At 42.6% G+C, this 21,434-nt stretch overlaps 2 protein-coding genes across 2 annotated transcripts; one reads left to right on the top strand and one right to left on the bottom strand.

The window, feature by feature from the left end:
- The first annotated feature begins 8,347 nt into the window (after positions 1 to 8,347).
- LOC126393502 (olfactory receptor 7G1-like) lies at positions 8,348 to 9,265 on the top strand. The gene has a single exon (XM_050049692.1). The coding sequence runs from the start codon at positions 8,348 to 8,350 to the stop codon at positions 9,263 to 9,265; it is 918 nt and encodes a 305-aa protein (XP_049905649.1).
- A 4,825-nt stretch (positions 9,266 to 14,090) lies between these two features.
- LOC126393569 (frizzled-7-A-like) lies at positions 14,091 to 18,841 on the bottom strand. Its single transcript, XM_050049783.1, has one exon. The coding sequence runs from the start codon at positions 18,355 to 18,357 to the stop codon at positions 16,654 to 16,656; it is 1,704 nt and encodes a 567-aa protein (XP_049905740.1). The 5' UTR covers positions 18,358 to 18,841; the 3' UTR covers positions 14,091 to 16,653.
- Between the last annotated feature and the right edge of the window lie 2,593 nt (positions 18,842 to 21,434).

Raw genomic sequence — 21,434 nt, 5'->3', positions numbered from 1 at the left:
ATATTTGTCTTCATGTTGGAAGACTGTTGAGAGCAAAGAGGGGTATCTGTGCTTAATGTAAAACAACGTGTTTGTCTCCACAATGAGACTTAAAATCTATGGTGTGTATTGGCATATATTAAATATAACATTAACTTGTCTCTTTTATGGACAAATACATCCTTTCCGGAAGAGTTCATCAAGGGTTTAGGTGGGAGTGATATGTGCAGCTTCAGGTGTGGTGACAGTGCTTTGTACATGCCGGCATCAGCTTCACTCAACCCTACACTAATATGCCACACCTGCACCACACCTGCCTCTCCATGTAACAAAGGTTACCATATTGTATCCCTAATTCCATTCGCACAGAGGGAGCCATCTACTGGACTTGATTATTAATTATTATTTATAGCTGGCCAATCACTACATGCATACCTGAATATGAGCAGAGTATACTTACTTAGGAGCCTTATGACAGCATCAGCTACATCAACTCCCTGTTGGAGCGACAGGGCTCTTGGTTAGAGGGCTCTGCCTGTGCTAATAGCACTAGGGTTACAATATCAGTACCCTCGTTCTATCTCACACAGGCCCCGCCCTCTACTGGTATCTATGGGCTCTGTGGGTGGAGCCCAATGAATGAATGCCCTGTTGTGGCATAACATTAGGCCCGTTTCCACCGCAGGAACTTCGGGCTAATTTTACAGGGCCGGGGCTGGGGCCGTTGGTGCGTGTCTCCACCGCAGGAACCACCCCCGAAGGACAGAGTTCCGGAACTTTTACAGGGGCTAAACAAGTCAATGCCTCGGAGTAGGTACTCAGAACGGCCCCGAGAGACTCCTGGGTGGGGCTTGGGGATTACTTGGTGCTGATTGGATATACTCAAGGTGGGATGTGACGTTTTGTAATTACTATGGTTATTGTAGATTAGCTGGGCTAACCGTTAGCTGTTAGCTGTTAGCGGTGTCTGTAATAACTAAGTAACCCAATTTAAGGTCCGTGAAAAAAATATTTTTTCCAGCAGATATCTTAGTTACAACATGGTTGAGCTAGCAAAGCAGTTTTGTGTTGCTATGTGTGGTATTTATTCAGTTTTGGGAAATCACGATGTCTAGAAAGCATCAGTGGCTGCAGCTGACAGGGACAGCTAACAGCAGCAGCAAAGGTAACATCAGGACGTCATCTGTTAAAAGCCTCCCGTTGTCGGATACGACATGAAACTACTCTAGTTAGCTCAATCATGTTGTAACTAAGAAATCCGTTGGAAAAAATATTTTTTTCACAAACCGTATATTGAGTTAATACAGACACCTGACCTAACAGCTAACTGCCTCCCTACACCCCTACGTCGCCCCGGTTAAAATGGTCGCGCAACGATTACGTCACATCCACAGCCCGGTAACTTTATAGGAACCTTCGTCCTACTCCACTCTCTCAGTGGAGACACGGCGGTTGAGAGGGCCGAGCGAGAGGACGTTCCTGTAGTAGTTCCTGCCCCCCAAATAGTACCAGGAACTTCTTCAGTGGAAATGGGCCTATAGATACAGCCACACTGGTATGCAACCTAACTGGGTAGAGACATTAGCCCCTTTTCCACCACAGGAACTTTTCTCATTTACCCGGGATTTTGAAAAACCTCCGCGCGTTTCAACCTCAAACTTTCCCTGAAAAAAGTACCTAGTAGGGAGGTAGGATTTTCAGATTACAGATTCAGATTCAGATTCAGAATACTTTATTAATTCCCGGGGGGAAATTGTTTTTGTTCCAATGCTCCGTGCAAAGTAGAAATAGAAATACACCATGAATGGAAACAAGAGATAAAGATGAAGATATAAATAAAATACTAAAATAGACAATGAAATAAATAAAATAAAATATTAAAGTAGACATTAAAATAAGATAAAATAAAATATTAAAGTAGACATTAAAATAAAATAAAATAAAATAAAATATTAAAATATTAAAGTAGACATTAAAATAAAATAAAATAAAATAAAATATTAAAGTAGACAATAAAATAAAAGAAATAATAAAATAGTAAAGTAGACAATCTGAAATATATACAATATACAATGAAATGGTTGTAGCGTTATAAATGAAATAAGAATGAGTAATTATATTGTGTGTTTTGTTTTATAAATAGCCAAGTGAGTCCGATCATCAGAGGGAGGAGTTGTACAGTTTAATTGCCACAGGTCAGAATGACTTCCTGTGGCGCTCAGTGGTGCATTTAGGAGCAATCAGTCTCTGGCTAAAGGTGCTCCTCTGTTCGACCAGAGCATTGTGGAGAGGGTGAGAGCCATGCTGAAGTATCGCCCGCACCTTCGACACCATCCTCCTGTCTGACACTGCTGTCAAAGGGTCCAGCTCCACCCCCACAACGTCACTGGCCTTTCTGATCAGCTTGTTGAGTCTGTTGGCATCAGCTACTCTCAGTCTGCTGCCCCAGCACACCACAGCAAATAGAATAGCACTGGCCACCACAGACTCATAAAACATCCTCAGCATAGTCCGGCAGATGTTAAAGGAGCGGAGCCTCCTCAGAAAATAGAGTCCTTTACAAGAAGGGAGTCCCTGTCCCTTCTTGCAAAGGACTTAAGTAAAGGAGTCCTTTACAAGAAGGACCCAGAATTCTTGAGGGGCAGGGCTGTGTGCTGAAGAATGCTGATTAGTGGACTCACACTTGAGCATTCCGTCCTTCCTGGTACGGGCAGCCACTGCAAACTTTATGTCATTTCTACAAGCTCCACTTCATTTGTGTTTTGATTAAGGATGGGTACCGAAACCCAGTACTAAATTAGCCCCAAGGCTAAATTATCAAAGACCGTAGTATTGATAAGCGCTAACGGTATCGGTTCTTTTGTGCCGGCGCTGAACTCCAAACACACACACATACACCGCCCTGACACAGTAACCGGTGAACAACCGAGTGGCCGCGGTGGAAACAAAGTTAAGATAACTCGAAAATGACTCGAGTTGACGGCAGCTACACTCGTTACTGTAAGTGACATTAAACCTTAGCGAGTAAGAAGCCAATACTTTATCAATACATGTGTTCAGCAAGCATGAACATGTAAACATGTAGACAGTGATATTCAGTATGCTCCATCCACAGTCAATAAGGTTATGTCTTACACAAGGACAGCATGCTAGTTCGGCTGATAGCAAATTGTTACTAATAAGCTCTAATGTCAGCTGTCTGTATGTAGACTAACTTAGTTTGACACTTATCTTAAAATACTTTTAAACTGAGCTGCTGGCTGAGACAAACAGCCCCAACTCTCTCTACCAGCACGTAACCAGCCAAGCTGGTGGAGCCAAATACAGGGCACACGCTGAATCATCTACGTCATCACGCTAATTTGAATACATTTTCTGGAACTTTGAGGTGCAGTGAAAATGCAAACCAACCACACAGATTACCAGGAATTCTTTTACCCAGTAAATAAATTCCTGGTAATAAAAGTTCCTGGAAATGTTGGTGGAAAAGGGGCTATTGTCTATCAGGGGCGATTCTAGGATCAGAGGTTTAGGGGCTGTATTTTTGTTGTTAACATATCACGTTCCAACCAAGTACTGTATGGTTTTGACACTTTTCTAGCTTGTTAAAAAAGGACATACAGTAAAAATAAATAATAAAAAAAAAATCTCTCAAATTTTAGGGGTGCTGGGGTTTAATTTAGGGGTGCTTCAGCACCCCCAAAAATGGGCTAGAAACACCTATGTTGTCTATACTTGCAGGGGTCAAAACAAGCAAGAGGACACCCTGGACACCACATTTCCTGGGTCAAGGATCACAGAAACATGTAGGTGTATCATGCCCAGGGGAGAGTCAGGTGCAACACAGATGACATACACCCAGCCCTTTAAATCAGTCATTCCAGTGAACGCAGACCCCAAAAAGGAGCCCAACATGTCCAACAGAGCCATCTGAACAGGCAGGGACCAGACCATGATGCTGCCATACATACGTCCTCAACATTCATCCTGTGGAACCAAGCCAGCAACACTGCCACATCACATGTGGAGCATGCACGGACCACTGTGGGAGAGTCCCTACCCGCCTGCCTGTAGGCTGGGATATGCACTCACAAAGACATCTTGCAAGGCATTTCTTGGATAGGTCCACACCATCACCAAAGCACACAAACAGCTGTTCAGTGTGTCTGATGGGTCCAACGCACGAACTGGACAAAACAGATGCAGTTTTGCCTCCTTGTCCCCATTATTGGGTAAAAGACAAAAGCATCTAACTGTATAACTCTCATCCTGAAAGAACAAAGGGGGATCTGGTGTGAGAGAAGGCCCAATGCAGTCACCACAAAGCAGCAAGCAACTGGGGTGAGCCAACAGAGTGGTTGGTTCACATACTCTCTTAGCTGAGGTCAATGCAAGCAGCAAAGCTGTCTTGAATGACAACGCCTTTAGAGAGGAGCACTCCAGGGGCTTGAAGGGATCCTTCACCAAGCATTGTCTCCTCACCCCTTCCCAAAACCGTTTCAAAAGAGGGTGGGCTGTTACCAAAACCCTCATGGCAGGAAGAGATGGCTGCTGCATACTCTTTTATAATGGCATGTGACGGCCCTCTGTCCATCAAACACTGCAAAAAGGATGGTCAGCACCACCTGCACAGATGATCCAGCCCTCTTCAACCTGTCTCTTTCAGAATTTAAACCTGGAGAGGATGACCCAGAGTGGGCAACTCGCCTATTTTACCTGCTACCTAAGACTGGGCCCCCCAGAGCTGAGGGATGGTCTGGGGCTGGGCCACCACAATTTGAGTCGGTTCTGCATGCCATGTTGCCAAGTGGCAACCCAGGGCTACCAGAATGACTGACAACTGCTCCTGAGTCACTATCTCCAAAAGAGGAGAGATGAGACAGAGTGGCCTGATATGAGTTTGCCCCACAACGTGAGGTTGGCACACCTTTCGTCCCAGAATGTGAAGAGCCTTCAGAGACAACAGGTGCTCTGAGACCCACAACCACAGGCTCTCCACCATCCTCAGCAGGGCAACAAACTGAACTCCACCGTGCCTGTTGATGTACGCCACTGTGGTGTGGTTGTTGGTCCTCACCAACATGCGCTTCCCCTCTGTCAGGGGCCTGAAGTGTTGGATGACCAAAAACACTGCCTGTAGCTTGAGAGGGTTGATCTGTCAGGCCTCTATCAAAGGCCACACACCACCTACCACTCTCCCCAGGCATGTCCTTCCACACCCTGTCATGGATGCATCCATGAACACTGGGACTTAGGAGGTCACTTGTCACAGCAACAGGTGTTGTGGGCACCCCTGTATCTCAGGTTGTCCCATACTGAGGGGGGAATGGTAGGTGGTCGCTTGTGCTTCTTGGCATCAAAGCAAAGGCGGGAAAACCACCTCTGCAGGCACCGCATGTGCAGTAGCCCCAGCAGTACCACCAGGTGCATGAAACCAAGCACCTACATGACGGTCAACACCTTCACCATCGCATCAAGCCGTAGTTTGCAAACTGCTTGCTGCAGGGCTGTCCATCTGTGTTCCCACAGAGTGGCCCACAGCCTGTGTGCCTCGAGCACAACCCCCAGATACTCCACCTGCTGGTGTTTTAGGGGCCTGATCCACTTCCAGTTGATTTTGAACCACAACTTGGTTCGGTGTAAAATCAACTGGGCTGTATGGAACATAGCCAGTTCCTTGGATTTGGCCATGATGATGATGAAGTCTTTGAGATAAAAGAAGACCCATAATGTGGGCTGGCCAATGGGAGGCCAACAACAGAAGGGCTAAGATGGTGGGGATGTCGCTGAATGCATCACAGCTAGGCAACATGGAAAGGACAGAGCTGGTGCTGAGGTCCCTTAAAGTATCACAGAGTGCTGGCGGTTGGAGTGGGGGTCTCAGCGTCATCATTCTCAAATTTCTGCTCACAGTCATGGCAGCAAAGCATCACGTCAAAGCACCTGAACTGATCCCTCCACTGCTGGCATCTTACCTTAGGCAGTGCCCAGGAGGCCTCACAGATGGCTGCTGAACACCGCTCTCTGCATGGTCTGCACCAAGGCACTGATGAGATGAAGCAGCTACTCCATATGTGGAGAAAGCTGATCATTGGGTAATCGCTAAAGAGAAAAAGGATAACTGATGCCGTCATTTGGCCCTAACATATACCGTGGGCTTCGCATGTCTTCAGATAGGCACGTCCTGATTGGCCAGCTACATTTATGCAAAATTCAGTGGGCGAATGTGTGCTCATGATTGGACCAGAGTATTAGAGCAATATTCTGTTTTAAAAGTCTTGGACGAAGTGTCACACGTTGTTTGACCATTGTAGCTTCACTCAACACCACACCTGCTCCTACACCTAAGTAGGTTAATCTGGTTAAGTGAAGTGCAAACTAGGCATTCAGGTATGCTTTTGAGGTACTGCTGTGACTGTTTTATTTTCCACCCCCCATGCAGGTGAACAAGTTGATGATAAATCATTACGTGATGTGCAATACAAGCTAATGCCCTAGGCTGAAGCTGATATTGGTGACAAGCAAAAAATAATTGTTTTGTCTATGAACCTTCCATCCATCCGCCCATCAATTTATATCTGCTTATCTGGGTCCAGGTAGTGGGGGCAGCAGGCTCTTCCCGAAGGAAACTAAGGCATTCCCAGGCCAGATGAGATGATCCAGGCAAGAAGAGATAATCCCCCCCAACCTGTTCTAGATCTACCCCATTGGTCTATTAATGATTGGACATGCATCCAGGAGGGATTCTGATCAGATGCCTGAACCACATCGAGTGGCTCCTTTTGATGCGAAAGATCAGCGGTTCTACACTGAGCTCCCTCCAGATGTTGGAGCTCCTCACCCTATCTATAAGGCTTAGCCCAACCACCTGTGGAGGAAACTCATTTCGGTCGCTTGTATCCGCAAATTCATTCTTTTGGTCAGTACCCAAAGCTCATGACCAAAGGTGAGGGTTGGAACATGGATAGACTGGTAAATCGAGAGCTTTGCCTTCCGGCTCAGCTCCTTCTTCACCACAATGGTCAGGTACAGCGTCCACATTACTGCTGATTCCACACCAATCTGCCTCCATTTCACCTTCATTTCCAAACAAGAGCCAGAGATACTTGAACTCCTTTGCTTGAGGCAGTAACTCACTCCCAACCCAGAGGAAGCAATCCACCATTTTTCGGCAGATAACCATAGCCTCAGACCTGGAGGTACTGACTTTCATCCTGATTGCTTAACACTCGGATGCAAACCGCTCCAGTGCATGCTACAGGTCATAGTCTGGTGAAGCCACAAAAGCCACATCATCTGCAAAAAAGGAGAGATGCAATTCTGAGGTCCCCAAACTGGATACTCTTTTCCCCCTGGCTGCGCCTTGATCCTCCTGTCTATGAAGGTCGGTGACAAGGGACAACCCAAGCAGAGCGCCGAGGGATGGTTCGCCCAGGGCGTAAAACTAGTCAGGACCGCCTCTGAGGTGAAGTATTTTTTTAAGGCATATTTGTGTGATACTGGTTGATAATATAATTCTATTCTTACAGTAGCAGCTACAAAACTAATGCACCTCTGCATACTTAGATAACTCAAAAACAAAGAAAGAAAAGTTCATTAAAGGTTAACTTTTAGTGTAAGCAATGTTGTGTTTTTGTATTGGAAAGAAAAGTTTTTCCTCTTGTATTAGCAGCTTGGCCCTCTAGCGCAGCCCAACCCATCTCTTTGCACAAGAGAGTGTATAAAGTTCAGAGGAGGCTTTTGTGTTGTTCACTTGGGAGGGTTACAGCAGCCAGCTGGAGGCTTTCATATGTGTGAGATACCAGTGATCATGGAACAGGTGTGCAAAATGTGAATTTGAATCGATGTTCATATACTGTATGCTTAATGTTGTTTTGTGAGTGGTGATATTCATTCTTACATTTTGTCACAGGATACTTGAACATTTGCCTGCATCATAGTCCATTATCCAAATAAGTGATGTTAAATTCCTCTGTGACCATAATGCATTTATCTTTGTTATTTTGACCAGTGTGGTGAAACACACTGTGGTTCTGTTGCACACTGGTACATGGAGATAAGTGTTGTTGAGATTTGTTCAGTTGCTGAGAAATTAACTTCAGACAAACTTCTAAAAATTCTGAGACTAAAAGTCAGATGGATAAGGTTACTTTATGATTCCTTGTTTTATACTCTTGAATTTATCAGCCAAGAAAACTGTCCCAATGTGTTTGCCTGCCTTCTAGCCCAGTTAATAAAAAATGTAAATGAAGGCAGAATATTGGGCTGAGGCATTATTCAAAAGGATAATAGGTAACACTATCACTGAGCCAGTTTGCTGCTGGCCTATATGTTTTCCAGTGTGGCACCCATACTACACAAGAAAGAAATGGAGAACTCAACTGAAGTTATGTCTTTTGTGCTGGCTGCCTATGGTAACATTGGAGAGGTAAAATACCTGTATTTCAGCATAATGCTATTATGGTACATCTCCATATGTGTGGCCAACACAGTTCTAATTGTGGTCATATATATGGATAGGAGGTTGCATGAGCCCATGTATATACTATTATGCAATTTATTTGTGAATGAGATGAGTGGCAGTACAGCAATTTATCCTCTTCTTCTCTCACAGATGTTTTCAGATACCCATGAGGTGACCCTACCATGGTGTTTTCTGCAGATGGGTTATATCTATACATCTGCTTCTGTTGAGTTTTGCAGTTTAGCAGCCATGGCCTATGACAGATACGTCTCTATCTGCTATCCTTTACGTTACAATGTCATTATGAACACAGGGAGAGTAGGTATGATTATTCTTCTTGTATGGATGTATTCATTTATTAACTTTATATTCTCATTTTCATTCGTCATCCATTTGACATTTTGTGGAAATGTCATTAACAAAGTGTTTTGTGACCACCACTTAATAATTAAACTTGCCTGTTCAGTTTCAATACTTAACAACATATCTGACCTGCTTTTTGCCTTTGTGACTGTGGTTATCCCATTTAGTTTAATTTCAGTCTCGTACATTAAGATTTTGAATGTTTGTCTGACTACATCTGCAGAAAACAAGCAAAAAGCCGTCACCACCTGCACGCCTCAGATTATTTCATTGTCAAATATGTTTGTCGGCACCATGTTTCACTTTGTGGATTCCAGGTTTGATGTGACCCTACTACCAGATAAAGTGCGCATTATTTTATCTGTATATCTCCTCATTTTTCAACCAATGATCACGCCCTTTATGTACGGATTTTATCTACCGAAAATAAGGCAGTCATGTAAAAGATTTTTTGTTTGATAGAAAACATTGTCTTCATGTTAGAAGAGTCTGTTGAGAGCAGGGAGGGGTATCTCTGCTTTTTGGAAAAGATGTTCTCAAGATCTTGGTTTAAAATCTGCACAAAAATGATGTAGAAAGTTGCACACATCTGGGCAAAACTTACAAATAGATGCAAAGCAGTTTTTGTGATATGTGGATGTTGTTTAGTTGCAGAGAATTGGATTAATGATGTTGATCTTCTGATTTATCCTTAACTCCTCCAATGGCTAACTTTGAGTAAAACTAAAAAATAATGCATCAGCCAAACACAGAACAATGTGTATTGATTACAATATTATTACAGTAAATTTAAGTCATTTTAGGAAAGTGAAGTGAATAAAAAATATGCAAATGTACTATGGATTTTGGTGCAGCAATGGTTTTAGCATCAATTAACATCAATGTCTCAGAGTAAACCTCTTCTTAACTTAATACTTTACCTCTTCTGACAAAATGTGACTCATAGCACAAGGATTTGAAAATCAGACTTTGGTGACCCCAAGTGCCAGTGTCAAAAATTACACTGTGCCAGACAGCAGTAAACATTGCTCTACCAGTGCTCAGAAACTTCTAAAGGTTCTTTTAAACTACTACATGCCACTAGTTTAGTGCCATAGTATGTCTATTGTGATGCTTGGTCACATTTAATGCCCACAGAACGAGGCCTACAACCACAGAGCTGTTGAATAAGTAGATTTGTTTACCTGTAGTGATAAAAAAAATAGCACAGAACAAAGAATTTGTAGCTTGCAGCAGCACAGAACTGCACTGAAACGCTTATCAACATAGGCCAAAATGTTGGTGGCTAAATTTCAGCTTTCCTGAAAGATGATGGGAACATGTCATTGCAACTCACACTGAAATCCATGTGTAATTTGCATGCTTTGATAAAGATCTGAAGGTTAGGTCATAAACTATAATTGTAGAAATAGAAATAGTCAATTCTACTGTCACTCTATTTCTATGATTATAACTCTTAATCCAGTCTTGAGGTGGAAACACAATGAAAGGCCTTCTCTGGAGTTTCAGCCGCACCACTCTTGTCTTGCAAAGGAAATCTGTCATATTTGCAAATCTAAACACATTAGGGTGACAAAATACAATCCATTAACATAGTAACAAAATGCTAATACTTTTTATAGGATAGTATCATAGACCACTACACTTGCACTTTGTGTCGTGTGCTTAAAATTGAAATACTGTAACACCCCCAACAGCTACAACCCCATGTAGCTGTAGAGGCATGACGTGGTTCCTGAAACTTGAAGAAAATCTGTTCTGATTTAAAAGGGGAATGCATCTGACAATATCCATGTCACAAACTGAGTACTATAAAGTCAAATCAGGCTTGCTAAAAGCAGGTCAACAGACTATTGTAGGCTATGCATTTCTAGTTGTGGCCACCAGAGGTCATATCATCATTGCAGTTTTTCACCATTGCATTGACGCACTTCTACCAGATTTGCTCAAAAACTACAAATGAAGTGATGCAGTGATCAAAACTGCATGTGCATTTACTTAACAGTTCTGCATACAACTCTCAGAAAAGGCTTGTTTTCACTGACAGTCCTCTCCACAGCCATTAAATTAACTGCAGTCAGCATCCTCCATAGCTGCAAGCAAGCACCTGCATCAGCCACAACAGTGACTAACAAGACTAGTCATGACTGACCGGCATCATATTGATGGAATACTGGAAAAAACAATCATATAAATAATGTTATTGTCTGTATGTTTCTATATTTCATTTGGACCACTGGCTCCATGATACTAACTAGCTTGCCATGTGCAAATTACTTTATCAGCTGACGTCACAAAGCAACCAATAGCAGATCCATGCAGTATAGCTTTACAGCTAGATGGTTATTCTTAGGGTTAGATTACAATCACTGGCCACCAAGCTAGCTGTGACTTAGCTACGCCACATGGATCTGGCATTGGTTTCTTTGTAGCTGATAAAGTAATTTATTTTATTCATTCAATATAGTGTTGTTTTTTTAATTTGCTAGCTAGCAATTCATCCACATTAGAAAGTGAGCCAATGTTAGCCAACATTAGCCAGCTAATACCACAAAATTGCAACATTTTTCACATCAGTGTTTACTCTGGGATTTTTTTCAGTATCGGGGGGCACTGAATTTGATGAATTTACTGTTTATCAGACCACAAATGAGACAAAAATTATCTAGCGTACCTCGCTGTCCTTTCACTTTAATCCCCGCAACTCAGAGATTACTTATTCCAGAGGAATGCAGACAGCAGCTTCAGAGACAGACCCTCAGCAAGTGGCTGTAACAACTCAAATTCAGCCAGTGCAAACTTCTGCAGTGAGTAAAGATCAGTTTCCGGTCTGCCACTGCAAAATGTATATAACGGTAAAACAGCACATGGACTCTGTGTTGTGGTAGGTGCCGGTCATTTGTGGACATTGGTGGACTCCATTTCTCAGTTGTGAATCAGAAAATTCAGGTCAAGTTCTTTATATAGAAGTCAGTCCACAGGCTGTTATTAAAGGCAACCAAGAAAGTTGGGAGAGGTCTCAGTTTTTTAAGTTAGGTTACAATCTGTTTACCCATTAGCGATGAAAAATGATTTGCCTACATATAAAAACTTACACACAGGACCTTTAAGTTTTTCCCGTATCGTCACTGTAGATACCAAATAGTACATTTGTTATTGAGAGTCAATGTGATCAACAATATACCAGCCCCATGTGCAACTGAGCAACTTTGAACAAAGTCCTGCCTCCAACACTGTGTGATACATCCATGAGTCACCCCCAGTGTAGTATTCATGACCTTGCAAGTGGAAATTTCCTGAGAGCTCCCATTTCACCACTGAACATGGACACAACTTCAACATAAGCTCACCAGTTCCATTTAGTCTTTGAAATCCAGCGCTTGGGCAGTGACTTGCGGTGTCAGAAACCAATGAAAAAAGGCGTCCTTTAACGTCAGCATGATATGCTGCCGGTTGCCATTATAGTTTAATGTCACCCGGCGGCATCAGGAGGAAACTGGTGGGACAAGAATGAAAGTTAAGGCAGCAAAAGTCCAAATGGGGTAGGGTGGTGGGTGAGTCCAAACAAGAGAGCAATGTTCACATCCCCTAAGATTCTAAAGCAAAACCCTGTTCTTTTCCCTAAACCTTACCACGGGCTTTTGTTGCCTAAACCCAAATGTGTGTGTGTGTTGTTGAAGGAAAAAAAAAACATCAATTTGCCGTGGTTTATTTGGAAAAAATCTGTATGTAAACATGAAATTTCCTGGGAAAACTGAAGTGTATTTTGAAAGGACAAAATGCATGTAATAGGCAGAACTTGACATGGTGTCCCAGAACGTCAACAACCAACGCACCCAGGGTACGTTTTCATGACGTGGAAAGTCTGTAACCAAATATCAATGTGTGACAAGTCGGAGTGAGAATGTGTTCCCATGGATGTATGAAAAGGCTAACTGTCAGTGGTCAAGCTGCATTGTGGGTAATGTCTCTGTTGGGTTTTGACAAGGAGGTACCCACCATAGAAAAAAAGCCAATATCTCTGGTTTTGCGGCATCAATTTTGATGCTTTTTTAAACTGTCTATGGTTGAGTCTGCAATACTAAATTGGTACAGTAATCTTTTCGGTTTTATTTCAATGGTTACAATTCTTGTCAGTCAGAGTTAATCAGCTGGGTTGGGTTAGAAACTATGGGTACAGAAGGCAATCACTGCAGTACTCATTTATATCACCAGGTGGTGCTATTGCATTACAAAACTGGATCATCCATATAAGGTCCACAGAAGAGCAGAGCATTAGTTTAAGTAATCAATGTTAACTACTATTAGGCATGTGCAACCAGTGGATAAAGTTATTATTATTAGATTTATACATTAGTGGTCTCCTGCTTCACTAAAATCCCAGACAGCAGCATCAGCTCTGGTCTCAGTCCTGCTCCTTTCCTTCTAGTCAACATCAACAGCCATTTATCCTCTTTTTCAATCCCAAGACTTTATTTGTGTAGTTCTGTCTGACTGTAGAGGATGCTGCAGTATCACAAACTAATATAACATGTTCAGGAAAGTGGCAGGAGACTTTTACAGATGTGTGGCAGAATACAAACAAACCATGTTGTTTAATGCTGGTATATTTATTCATTTACAACATGTTGGTATGCTGAATTTTCATCAAGTAACAGATGTTCGACAGGTAATCAGCCCCACTATTATCAAGAACTATTCTCAGTTATGTTGCTGTTTGAACATTGAGTGATTTTGGTGAACAAGAACAAGCAACACAGACTGAACACTAGGTTTAGTTTGCCTATATTAACTGTAATCACATTTATACAGAATAACTTGTTCTTGTTTCATTTAAGCAGCCCACGTTGCTGCAGTCAACACAAAAATTCTGAAAAACAGTGCAAGTAATGAGGCACACCAAGTTCTTATAAATAATGTTTTGGATTGTAGGACTTGTCGTGTTCACTTATTAGCCAAATGTCCAGCTAAGCAACATCACAATGTTGCCTGTGTGTCGCTGGTAATGTCTACAAAGTCATGTGTCTTGTCTGTGAATGATGAGTATTTTCACTGGCGTGCCAAAGAGTTTAGGTGGGAAGTGAAAGCAATAAGTGCCAAACTCAGTTTAGGTGGTGTGTGATTTAACAATAAATACCATGCATGTGTTGACAAAACAATCTGAAGTCAAGGTCTACTTACTCTGAGATTGAGACTGTTTTGTCAACTGCAGTTTCTTAGGTCAAGGATTAATGGTGTCGCTTAACATGCACATGAGTTCACCTCTAAAAACAAACGACAGGGATCAATGCATTACAAATCTTAGCGATTTTATTCAAACTGTACACATACAACAGGCTTATCTCATTAGAAAAAAAACAAGTAAAAAAGACAAAATGAGTATCCCCATAAATACATAATGCCTTTACAAAACAGAGTATGTGTGTACTTGGTAGGTTGCTTATGCCCCAGTAACAAACAAAAAAAACCCACACTCATAATCCTTCTGAAACCTTCGTACAAGACAAACAAATCAGTCTGGTGTCATTGACGCTGGCAGATCTCAGCTGCCTGAAGGCAATTACACAGAATACTTTTGCCTTGTTAGGTTTAAACATGGACACAAGATGTTTTGTGGAGTGTTGACCTGTTTCCTAATTCAATCCTACGTACTCATTTCAACAAGGGTTTGAGGTATGTGGTACATTTACACAGGAAATGTGACACTTCTCGTAAATAAACTGCTTTAACAGTATACTATGAAGATTGGTGCGCTTAGCGTGTATTTTCTACAATTAGTATGTGTGGATCCAGGACACATCTTAAGAGATTTAAAAAAAAGTAGAATACCAGGTCTATAAGGCCATAATGTGAGTTTACCTGCATTTCTGCAGGGTGTTACCATTTTCATTTACATGTGATGTATGGAGAGAAAATGTGCTCTATGACAGGAAACAAAATCTTCTGTCGAACATATGCTGCCTTGCAGCTGACTCAGTCGGGATAACAACACGCTTTCCTGCTCAGATTTCCCCGCAAGATCTCCTACTGATTGTATTATATAGTCAAGAGAAATAAACTGTGGTTTGTTGCTTTAGTTCAAGACAGCATTCTGCATGCAGCACAGGATTACTAGTGGGACTAAATCACTGGTTGCCATTTTACGTTGATGCTATTGTTACCAATAATGCATTCACTAATGTTTAAGTTGGCCATTTTTGCTCTGATTTTAGTGTTTTCTCACTTGAATTTGAGTGTTAAGTTGTCACTAAAATTTCAAAAACGACTTCAGTTTCTGAAAATAAATGAACGGCCTCAATACTGAAATGCTCCTTGTATTGTTATATTTTAATGATAGGCACATTTAGTTGACAGTTAAAAAATAAATTGCTGTAATGTCTCCAGTGATTTGATCCCAGATAAAACACTCCACCTTTGCTAAACACTGCAGTGTTTCTCCATTGCTCCCTACCCAAAAAAAAATAATCCAAGGTTGATTTTTGACCTTCCTGACATTGCCATAATTTAGAACATTAAACATAAGTCCTGTTTCTACACACAGAGAAAATAAATGCAGTTTTTACTGTGTTTTGAAGGGTCCCACAAGGTATCCCAGAGACTAAAATAATGAATGATTAAAAAGTCAAAAATGTTCGTCCTCTAGTGAAACCACGTAACATTTAAGGCAGGTTCAGTTACACTGTGAAGAGTACATGCGTGAATGTGTACAGTCATCATTATCCAGGATAAAATAACATCAAAAATCCTGAGCAACCATTTCCACCCGGTATGGATTAAATCTGGATCCTTGAAATGGTGCTTTGGATGTTTTAAAAGCTTAGAAGTCTTTTTGATGGGGGGGGGGGGGGGTCCTACAGTTGAGAGACCACACACAGAGACAAACAATGAGCTGTTGTGTCTTCATTGCAGAGAGTGGAGGCACATGTGTGTGTGTGTGTGTGTGTGTGGTCTCCTTAACTGTTAGATCCAGGTCATCCTGTGGTGACTCAGTCATTTTTAACACTATTAAACTTTACGCTAGCTGTGCAAACCAATACATAACTTCAATCACCTTCGGAGTGAACATTCAATTACAGGAGCAAATACTCAACAGTAAAAGTGAAAAATAAAGTTTAAAAATTAAAGTTTTGATTTCTGGGCAGCCACTTGGCACATAATGGCATGGAGTCACATGTTTATGAACTTTCTTTTTGATGAAAACAGGCGAGATTGTACTCTGCAATATCTAACACACATAAGAAAGCAATTCAGTCTTTAGCTAAAAGCAGAGTAACTTAAAATTTACATGTATAATGCAGGCATTTCTAATGTATGAATTCACAGTCAGAGGGTGTGGCGGCTGAAGGAATCAAACCTCTGACCCCTTTGCTGCAGCGTGGACAGAAGGCCACACTGCTTGACCCAACAGTCTTTTCTGTTATGGTGTTTTCCACTGACAAGCTCTCATCAGGGTAGACGGGAAGTACATTCAATTTGAGATATTAGGGATATAAACAATAATATGTAGGAAGTTTTTATATTAAAAGGTAACCTCAGCAATCTGGCATAGCAGTCCAGGGACCAGTATGGCAATTTTCACCAGTTAATAATCCAAAGATGCAAAAGGCCAGTAGTGTGAGCTGTCTGATGATGACAAAAAAACTGAAATATATCAAAAATTCATCCGACTTATATTGAATATAGATCAGTTTGGTTGTGTATCCAAAAGCCTGAACTGCTGTCACAACCAGAAAACACATCAAAAAATATGTCCAAAAATAGTATTAAAAATGAAAGCTATTTGACCTCATGTACATGGTTGTAATATCCCAAACTCCGTGGCTTTGTAACTTCTCTTCCTTGAAACTTTACACCGTTGTCTCTCCATGGTTACCGTTGCTAAGGCGCTTGTAGAACCGCCGCCATGATTGAAGAGTCTTCCCGGACCAGACCCAGAAACCCGAGGTGATCCCGACTATCATGGTCATCAGGTACTTGATCATAAACACGGTGAAGTCGGGGGTCATGGGGGCAAAGTTGTGGACCGGGCAGGGCACTGCGAAGCGCTTACAGGTCTGCATGTGCCAGGTCAGCTGCCAGTGCTCCCTGAAGGCCTGCTCGTAGAAGTAACAGGCGATCACTATGGTGGCCGGTACCGTGTAGAGCACACTGAACACACCGATCCGCACCATCAGCTTCTCCAGCTTCTCCGTCTTGGTGCCGTCGTGCTTCATGATGGTGCGGATCCGAAAGAGGGACACAAAGCCGGCCAGGAGGAAGGACGTGCCGATGAACAGGTAGACAAACAGCGGAGCCAGGACGAAGCCGCGGAGGGCGTCCACGTTGAAGATGCCCACGAAACACACCCCGGTCAGGACGTCGCCATCCACCTGGCCCATGGCGAGGATGGTGATGGTTTTGATGGCCGGGACAGCCCATGCGGCCAGGTGGAAGTACTGGGAGTTGGCTTCGATTGCCTCATGGCCCCATTTCATCCCGGCGGAGAGGAACCACGTCAGGGACAAAATCACCCACCAGATGGAGCTGGCCATACCAAAAAAGTACAACACCATGAAGAGGATGGTGCACCCCTCCTTTTTAGTCCCCTGAACCACTGTCCTGTAGCCTTCCTCCTTTAACTGAGCACAAACAACTTTGTCCTCCAGGAAAAATCCAGCAGCATAAGCTACAGCCACCATGAAGTAACACCCAGATAAGAAGATGATGGGCCTCTCGGGGTACCTGAACCGCCTCATGTCCACTAGATAGGTGAGCACTGTGAATAAGGTGCTCACACAGCACAGGATGGACCAGATCCCAACCCACAGCCGGCCGAATTTCACCTCATCCTCTCGGAAATACATGATGCCGGTGGGTTTAGTGGGCTCACATGGGGCTCCGCAGTCATTGACCCCCATGAAGCGGTAGCCCAGGTAGGTTGGCACCTCCAGCTGCAGAGGGCAGGAGAACTGGTGGTACTGGTTGTGCTGCGGCGGGCGTTGGTTGGGTCGGGCAACATTTGGGGGAGGGGTCACATAATTGGGTGCATTGGGGGAAGACGAGGAGGCCGGGCTGCTGGGTTCGGATGTGTTCTGGCCCACGCAGATCTCGCCTGCTCCGTGGACGGGGAAAGCTTCGCAGCGGAGCCGCTCCGGCCACTGGAAGCCGAATTTATTCATGAGGGCTTCACATCCCTGTCGTGCACGCTCACACAGGGACCGACATGGGGGGATGGCCTGCTCCAGCACTGTGCAGACTGGTGCATACATGGAGCAGAGGAAGAACTTAAGTTCCGCAGAGCACTGGACCTTAACCAGGGGGTAGAACTGGTGCACCTCCAGTCCGGCGTCCTCCTGGTTCGTGTGGCCCAGGAGGTTCGGCATAATGGTCTGGTTGTAGGCGATGTCTGTGCAGAGCGGGATGGAGATGGGCTGGCAGAACCCGTGTTCTGGTACAGATATTCCACTCTCACTGTTGTAATGTTGAGCAGAAGTAAATGAGAACGAGAGCCCGCACACAAGCCACATGATCCGCAGCAACACGGAGCCAGTGGTGGACCTGGCCGCCGCCATAGTTGAGGAGAAGGGGGGAGGGAAGGAAAAACTTTGATCCAAGTAGGGCGACTTGAAAACGGTTAAAAAGCAAAGAAAAGCTACATTAATTGTCGCAGCACTTATCTTGTAGTCCGAGTATTTCGAGTCGAAATTGTCCCAGTCGTCTTTTCCTCGTGTTTTATGAAGATAAATCCAAATGAAACGTTCGTCGTGTCATGACTTCTTGATGGTCTTTGTAAGTGACTCCAAGCAGCCCACTCTCACTCCCGACCCGGTGAAAATAACACTTAAAGTCCCATTTTCTTAAAGCAATGCAAACCCAAGTTACTCCAGGACGTCTAACACTTGAGCGTTGTTAGTTTGGCGCAAAATAAGAAACGTTTAAAACTTAAAAAGTCCTATATTTCCATCGTTTTTCGACTTGACTTCACACACAGCGTCGGTTCACATGCTGAGCGGTTGGAAGTCCAGAGGCTCGCTCTCCTCACTCCGTGCAGATTCCACCGGTTTCAAGGCGCCCCCTCCATTCACAAGACCCTCCGACAGAACGCAGGGCGCCTTGAAACCGAGGCCGCGTCTCAGCCAATCCCAGCGTTTGTTTTCCTATAGGACTCGTTCTTGATTGGTCCCTGCTCCCTATAGAAGGAAAATGTGTTACAGTAATTACATTACACCAGAGGTTTTACAGAAATAATTATTTTCTGGTTAGGTTTTCAAAATAATTTGCCTGAAGATGCGTTTTCATAGAGGTATTGATGATGCATAAAATGTATTTGCCTACTTTTCTTACAATTTTTATAACAAAGAAAAAACATATATATTCCACAAACAGCAGTATAACATCACCTTCACACATTTGTCAACTGTCAAAACTATCTTGTGATTATTTTTTTCTTGTTTATTTCTCTTCCTTAATTTAACTGAATAGTTCATGCTCATGCATTTACTGAAATTCATTTTATTCCATACTGCTTTTTACATCATGATTTACAACAATTATTGTTAAGATTCGATAGTTATGGAGATTGGAGCTTCACTTTAATACCTTTTTGATAATGTTTTTGCATTCTTTGATTATCTTTTTAGGGCGTGGAATAGAAGGAGAAAAGGAATTTAAGACGGATCCCTCAAACTCTGTTTTGTTTGGACTGCAGACTATTGGAACTGAATCAAATCGTGTTTGGCACTGATTCATGTAAATCTAGATTTTGTCTTTCTGTGTCTTGCACTCATGAGCTGTGTTTTTGTTTTGTATTTAATTTTCTGTGGTTATTATTGGTGTGGGATATCTCTCAAAGTGTTGGTTGTGGGAGCTTTGTATCTTTTTGCCTGATAATGTTTGTGTTTATGTCTGAATTATATTTACGTATTGTGCATTTGGATGGTGGGTTAACATGCTGCAATGTTTAGTTTGTTATTGGTTGATGTGTATGAATAGTCCCACGAGGGATGGGTCATGTAAACGTCCAGACACAAACATAAAATATTCATTCATATTGAAAAACAAGCAAACTGTACTGCTGCTGTACTGTTTAAATGTTTTCAAGTAACAAATCTGTTTATGTAGAATAAACACAGAAATTTGCTGTGTTTCTTTTGTTGAGATGATGACAGCACAAAGCCTATGAAACTTTGGAAATTATAAATTAAGCACATAAACAGTGGATCTGAATAGTTTTTCAGTAATTTAAATAGCTAATGTTGATAAATGCAATAGCACGTAAATCTGATTATCAGGCATATTATTAGGCAAACACAGCAAAGTCAGATTACCCATCTTTGCAGGCCAGTTTGCCTAGATTTAATGCCTGTAGAAAAAATGTGCATGTTTTAACAAAGCAGCAGGTTTAAGCACATTTTTCCATTTTTCTGGAGTGAACGAGGGGTTCTCTGTTAACAACAGAAAGTTGTGTTTACGTCTGATTCGGTTTTAAGCTTTCACCCAAATGTGCAGCTGTGAGGTTGAGCTCTCTGCATCTCCTCACAGAATCTCTACACACACAGCCACTCACTGTGTGCAGGACATGTAAACACATTGCAGCGCAGTGAGCAAACCATGAAAAAAAAAAACTAAATGGATTCCAGCGTCCTAACCGCTCCACCACAGCAAGCACCACAAGTACCTGTTGCTGTTTACCGATTGAATGGTTTCATTGCAAACAATCAGATGCAGCTCCTGAACTGATCTGTATCATTGTGGGAATTAACAGGCACAACAGTCCAGGCAGCAGTAAATTGAATTGACAGCGTGATCAATCTGCCCACAGGCACAGGCGACCAAGTGTGGGAGGTGTAGGAGGTTGGCCTCCCTGCATTTGGTGTGTTTCTACCCTGAGTGGGATAAAAGAGGGTGGGGGAAGGTTTGGGTGGGGGAAGGGACAGGAAGAAGAGAGAAGGTCGAAGAGGGCAGGGGGAGAAAGAGAAGGAGAGAGAGCAGGAAGAAAAGCTGAACCAAAAGGAAAGTCAGTGTGGAGTTTCCCGCTGTAAACTGCCCTATAAAAAAGAAGGCAAGTAAAATTGAAACAGGCCAGCAGGCTAATCTGGAGTTCTGACACAACGCAGAGAGATATCCATCTAGAAGCTGATTCAGGCTAAATGTTATTCCTAGTCCTAAATAAAGCTTTGTGCTGCCTGAGACATGTTTGACTATAATGCTTCTAAAAAGGGTGGAAAGGCAGGTTGGACTTTCTAAGACGGTCCTCCGGGACAGGGACTACTTTGTTTCATTCAGAAACTACACTTACCCATAAAGCTTCTTTTCACAAGTACGTTGAACACATAACGTTGCGGTCGGGCAGCTAAACAAAGAGCTGGAACTTGCTCTGAAGCTTTGTAAAGCCGAGGGAAGCTGCAGATTGAGATGATAACTCTGTAGGTTCATCACTGCTGGTGACACTCTTTACATTGTTTTCTCATTGTCATTTAATACATTGTTAGTATTTAAAAAAAACAATGACAGCTACTTAAACTTTCTTTAAAACTATTTCAAACTTCTCTGTTATCCACCTTTCACTTTTATTAATTCGCTTTTTCATTTCTCTTTCTTTTATCTTATAAAAAAAATATTTTTACGTAAAAATTTTAAAGGGAAATGT

This window comes from Epinephelus moara, chromosome 7 (genome assembly GCF_006386435.1).
Source record: "Epinephelus moara isolate mb chromosome 7, YSFRI_EMoa_1.0, whole genome shotgun sequence".
NCBI lineage: Eukaryota > Metazoa > Chordata > Actinopteri > Perciformes > Serranidae > Epinephelus > Epinephelus moara.
The sequence above is the reverse complement of the archived record's forward strand: the minus strand, read 5'-3'. Positions and strand labels throughout refer to the sequence as shown.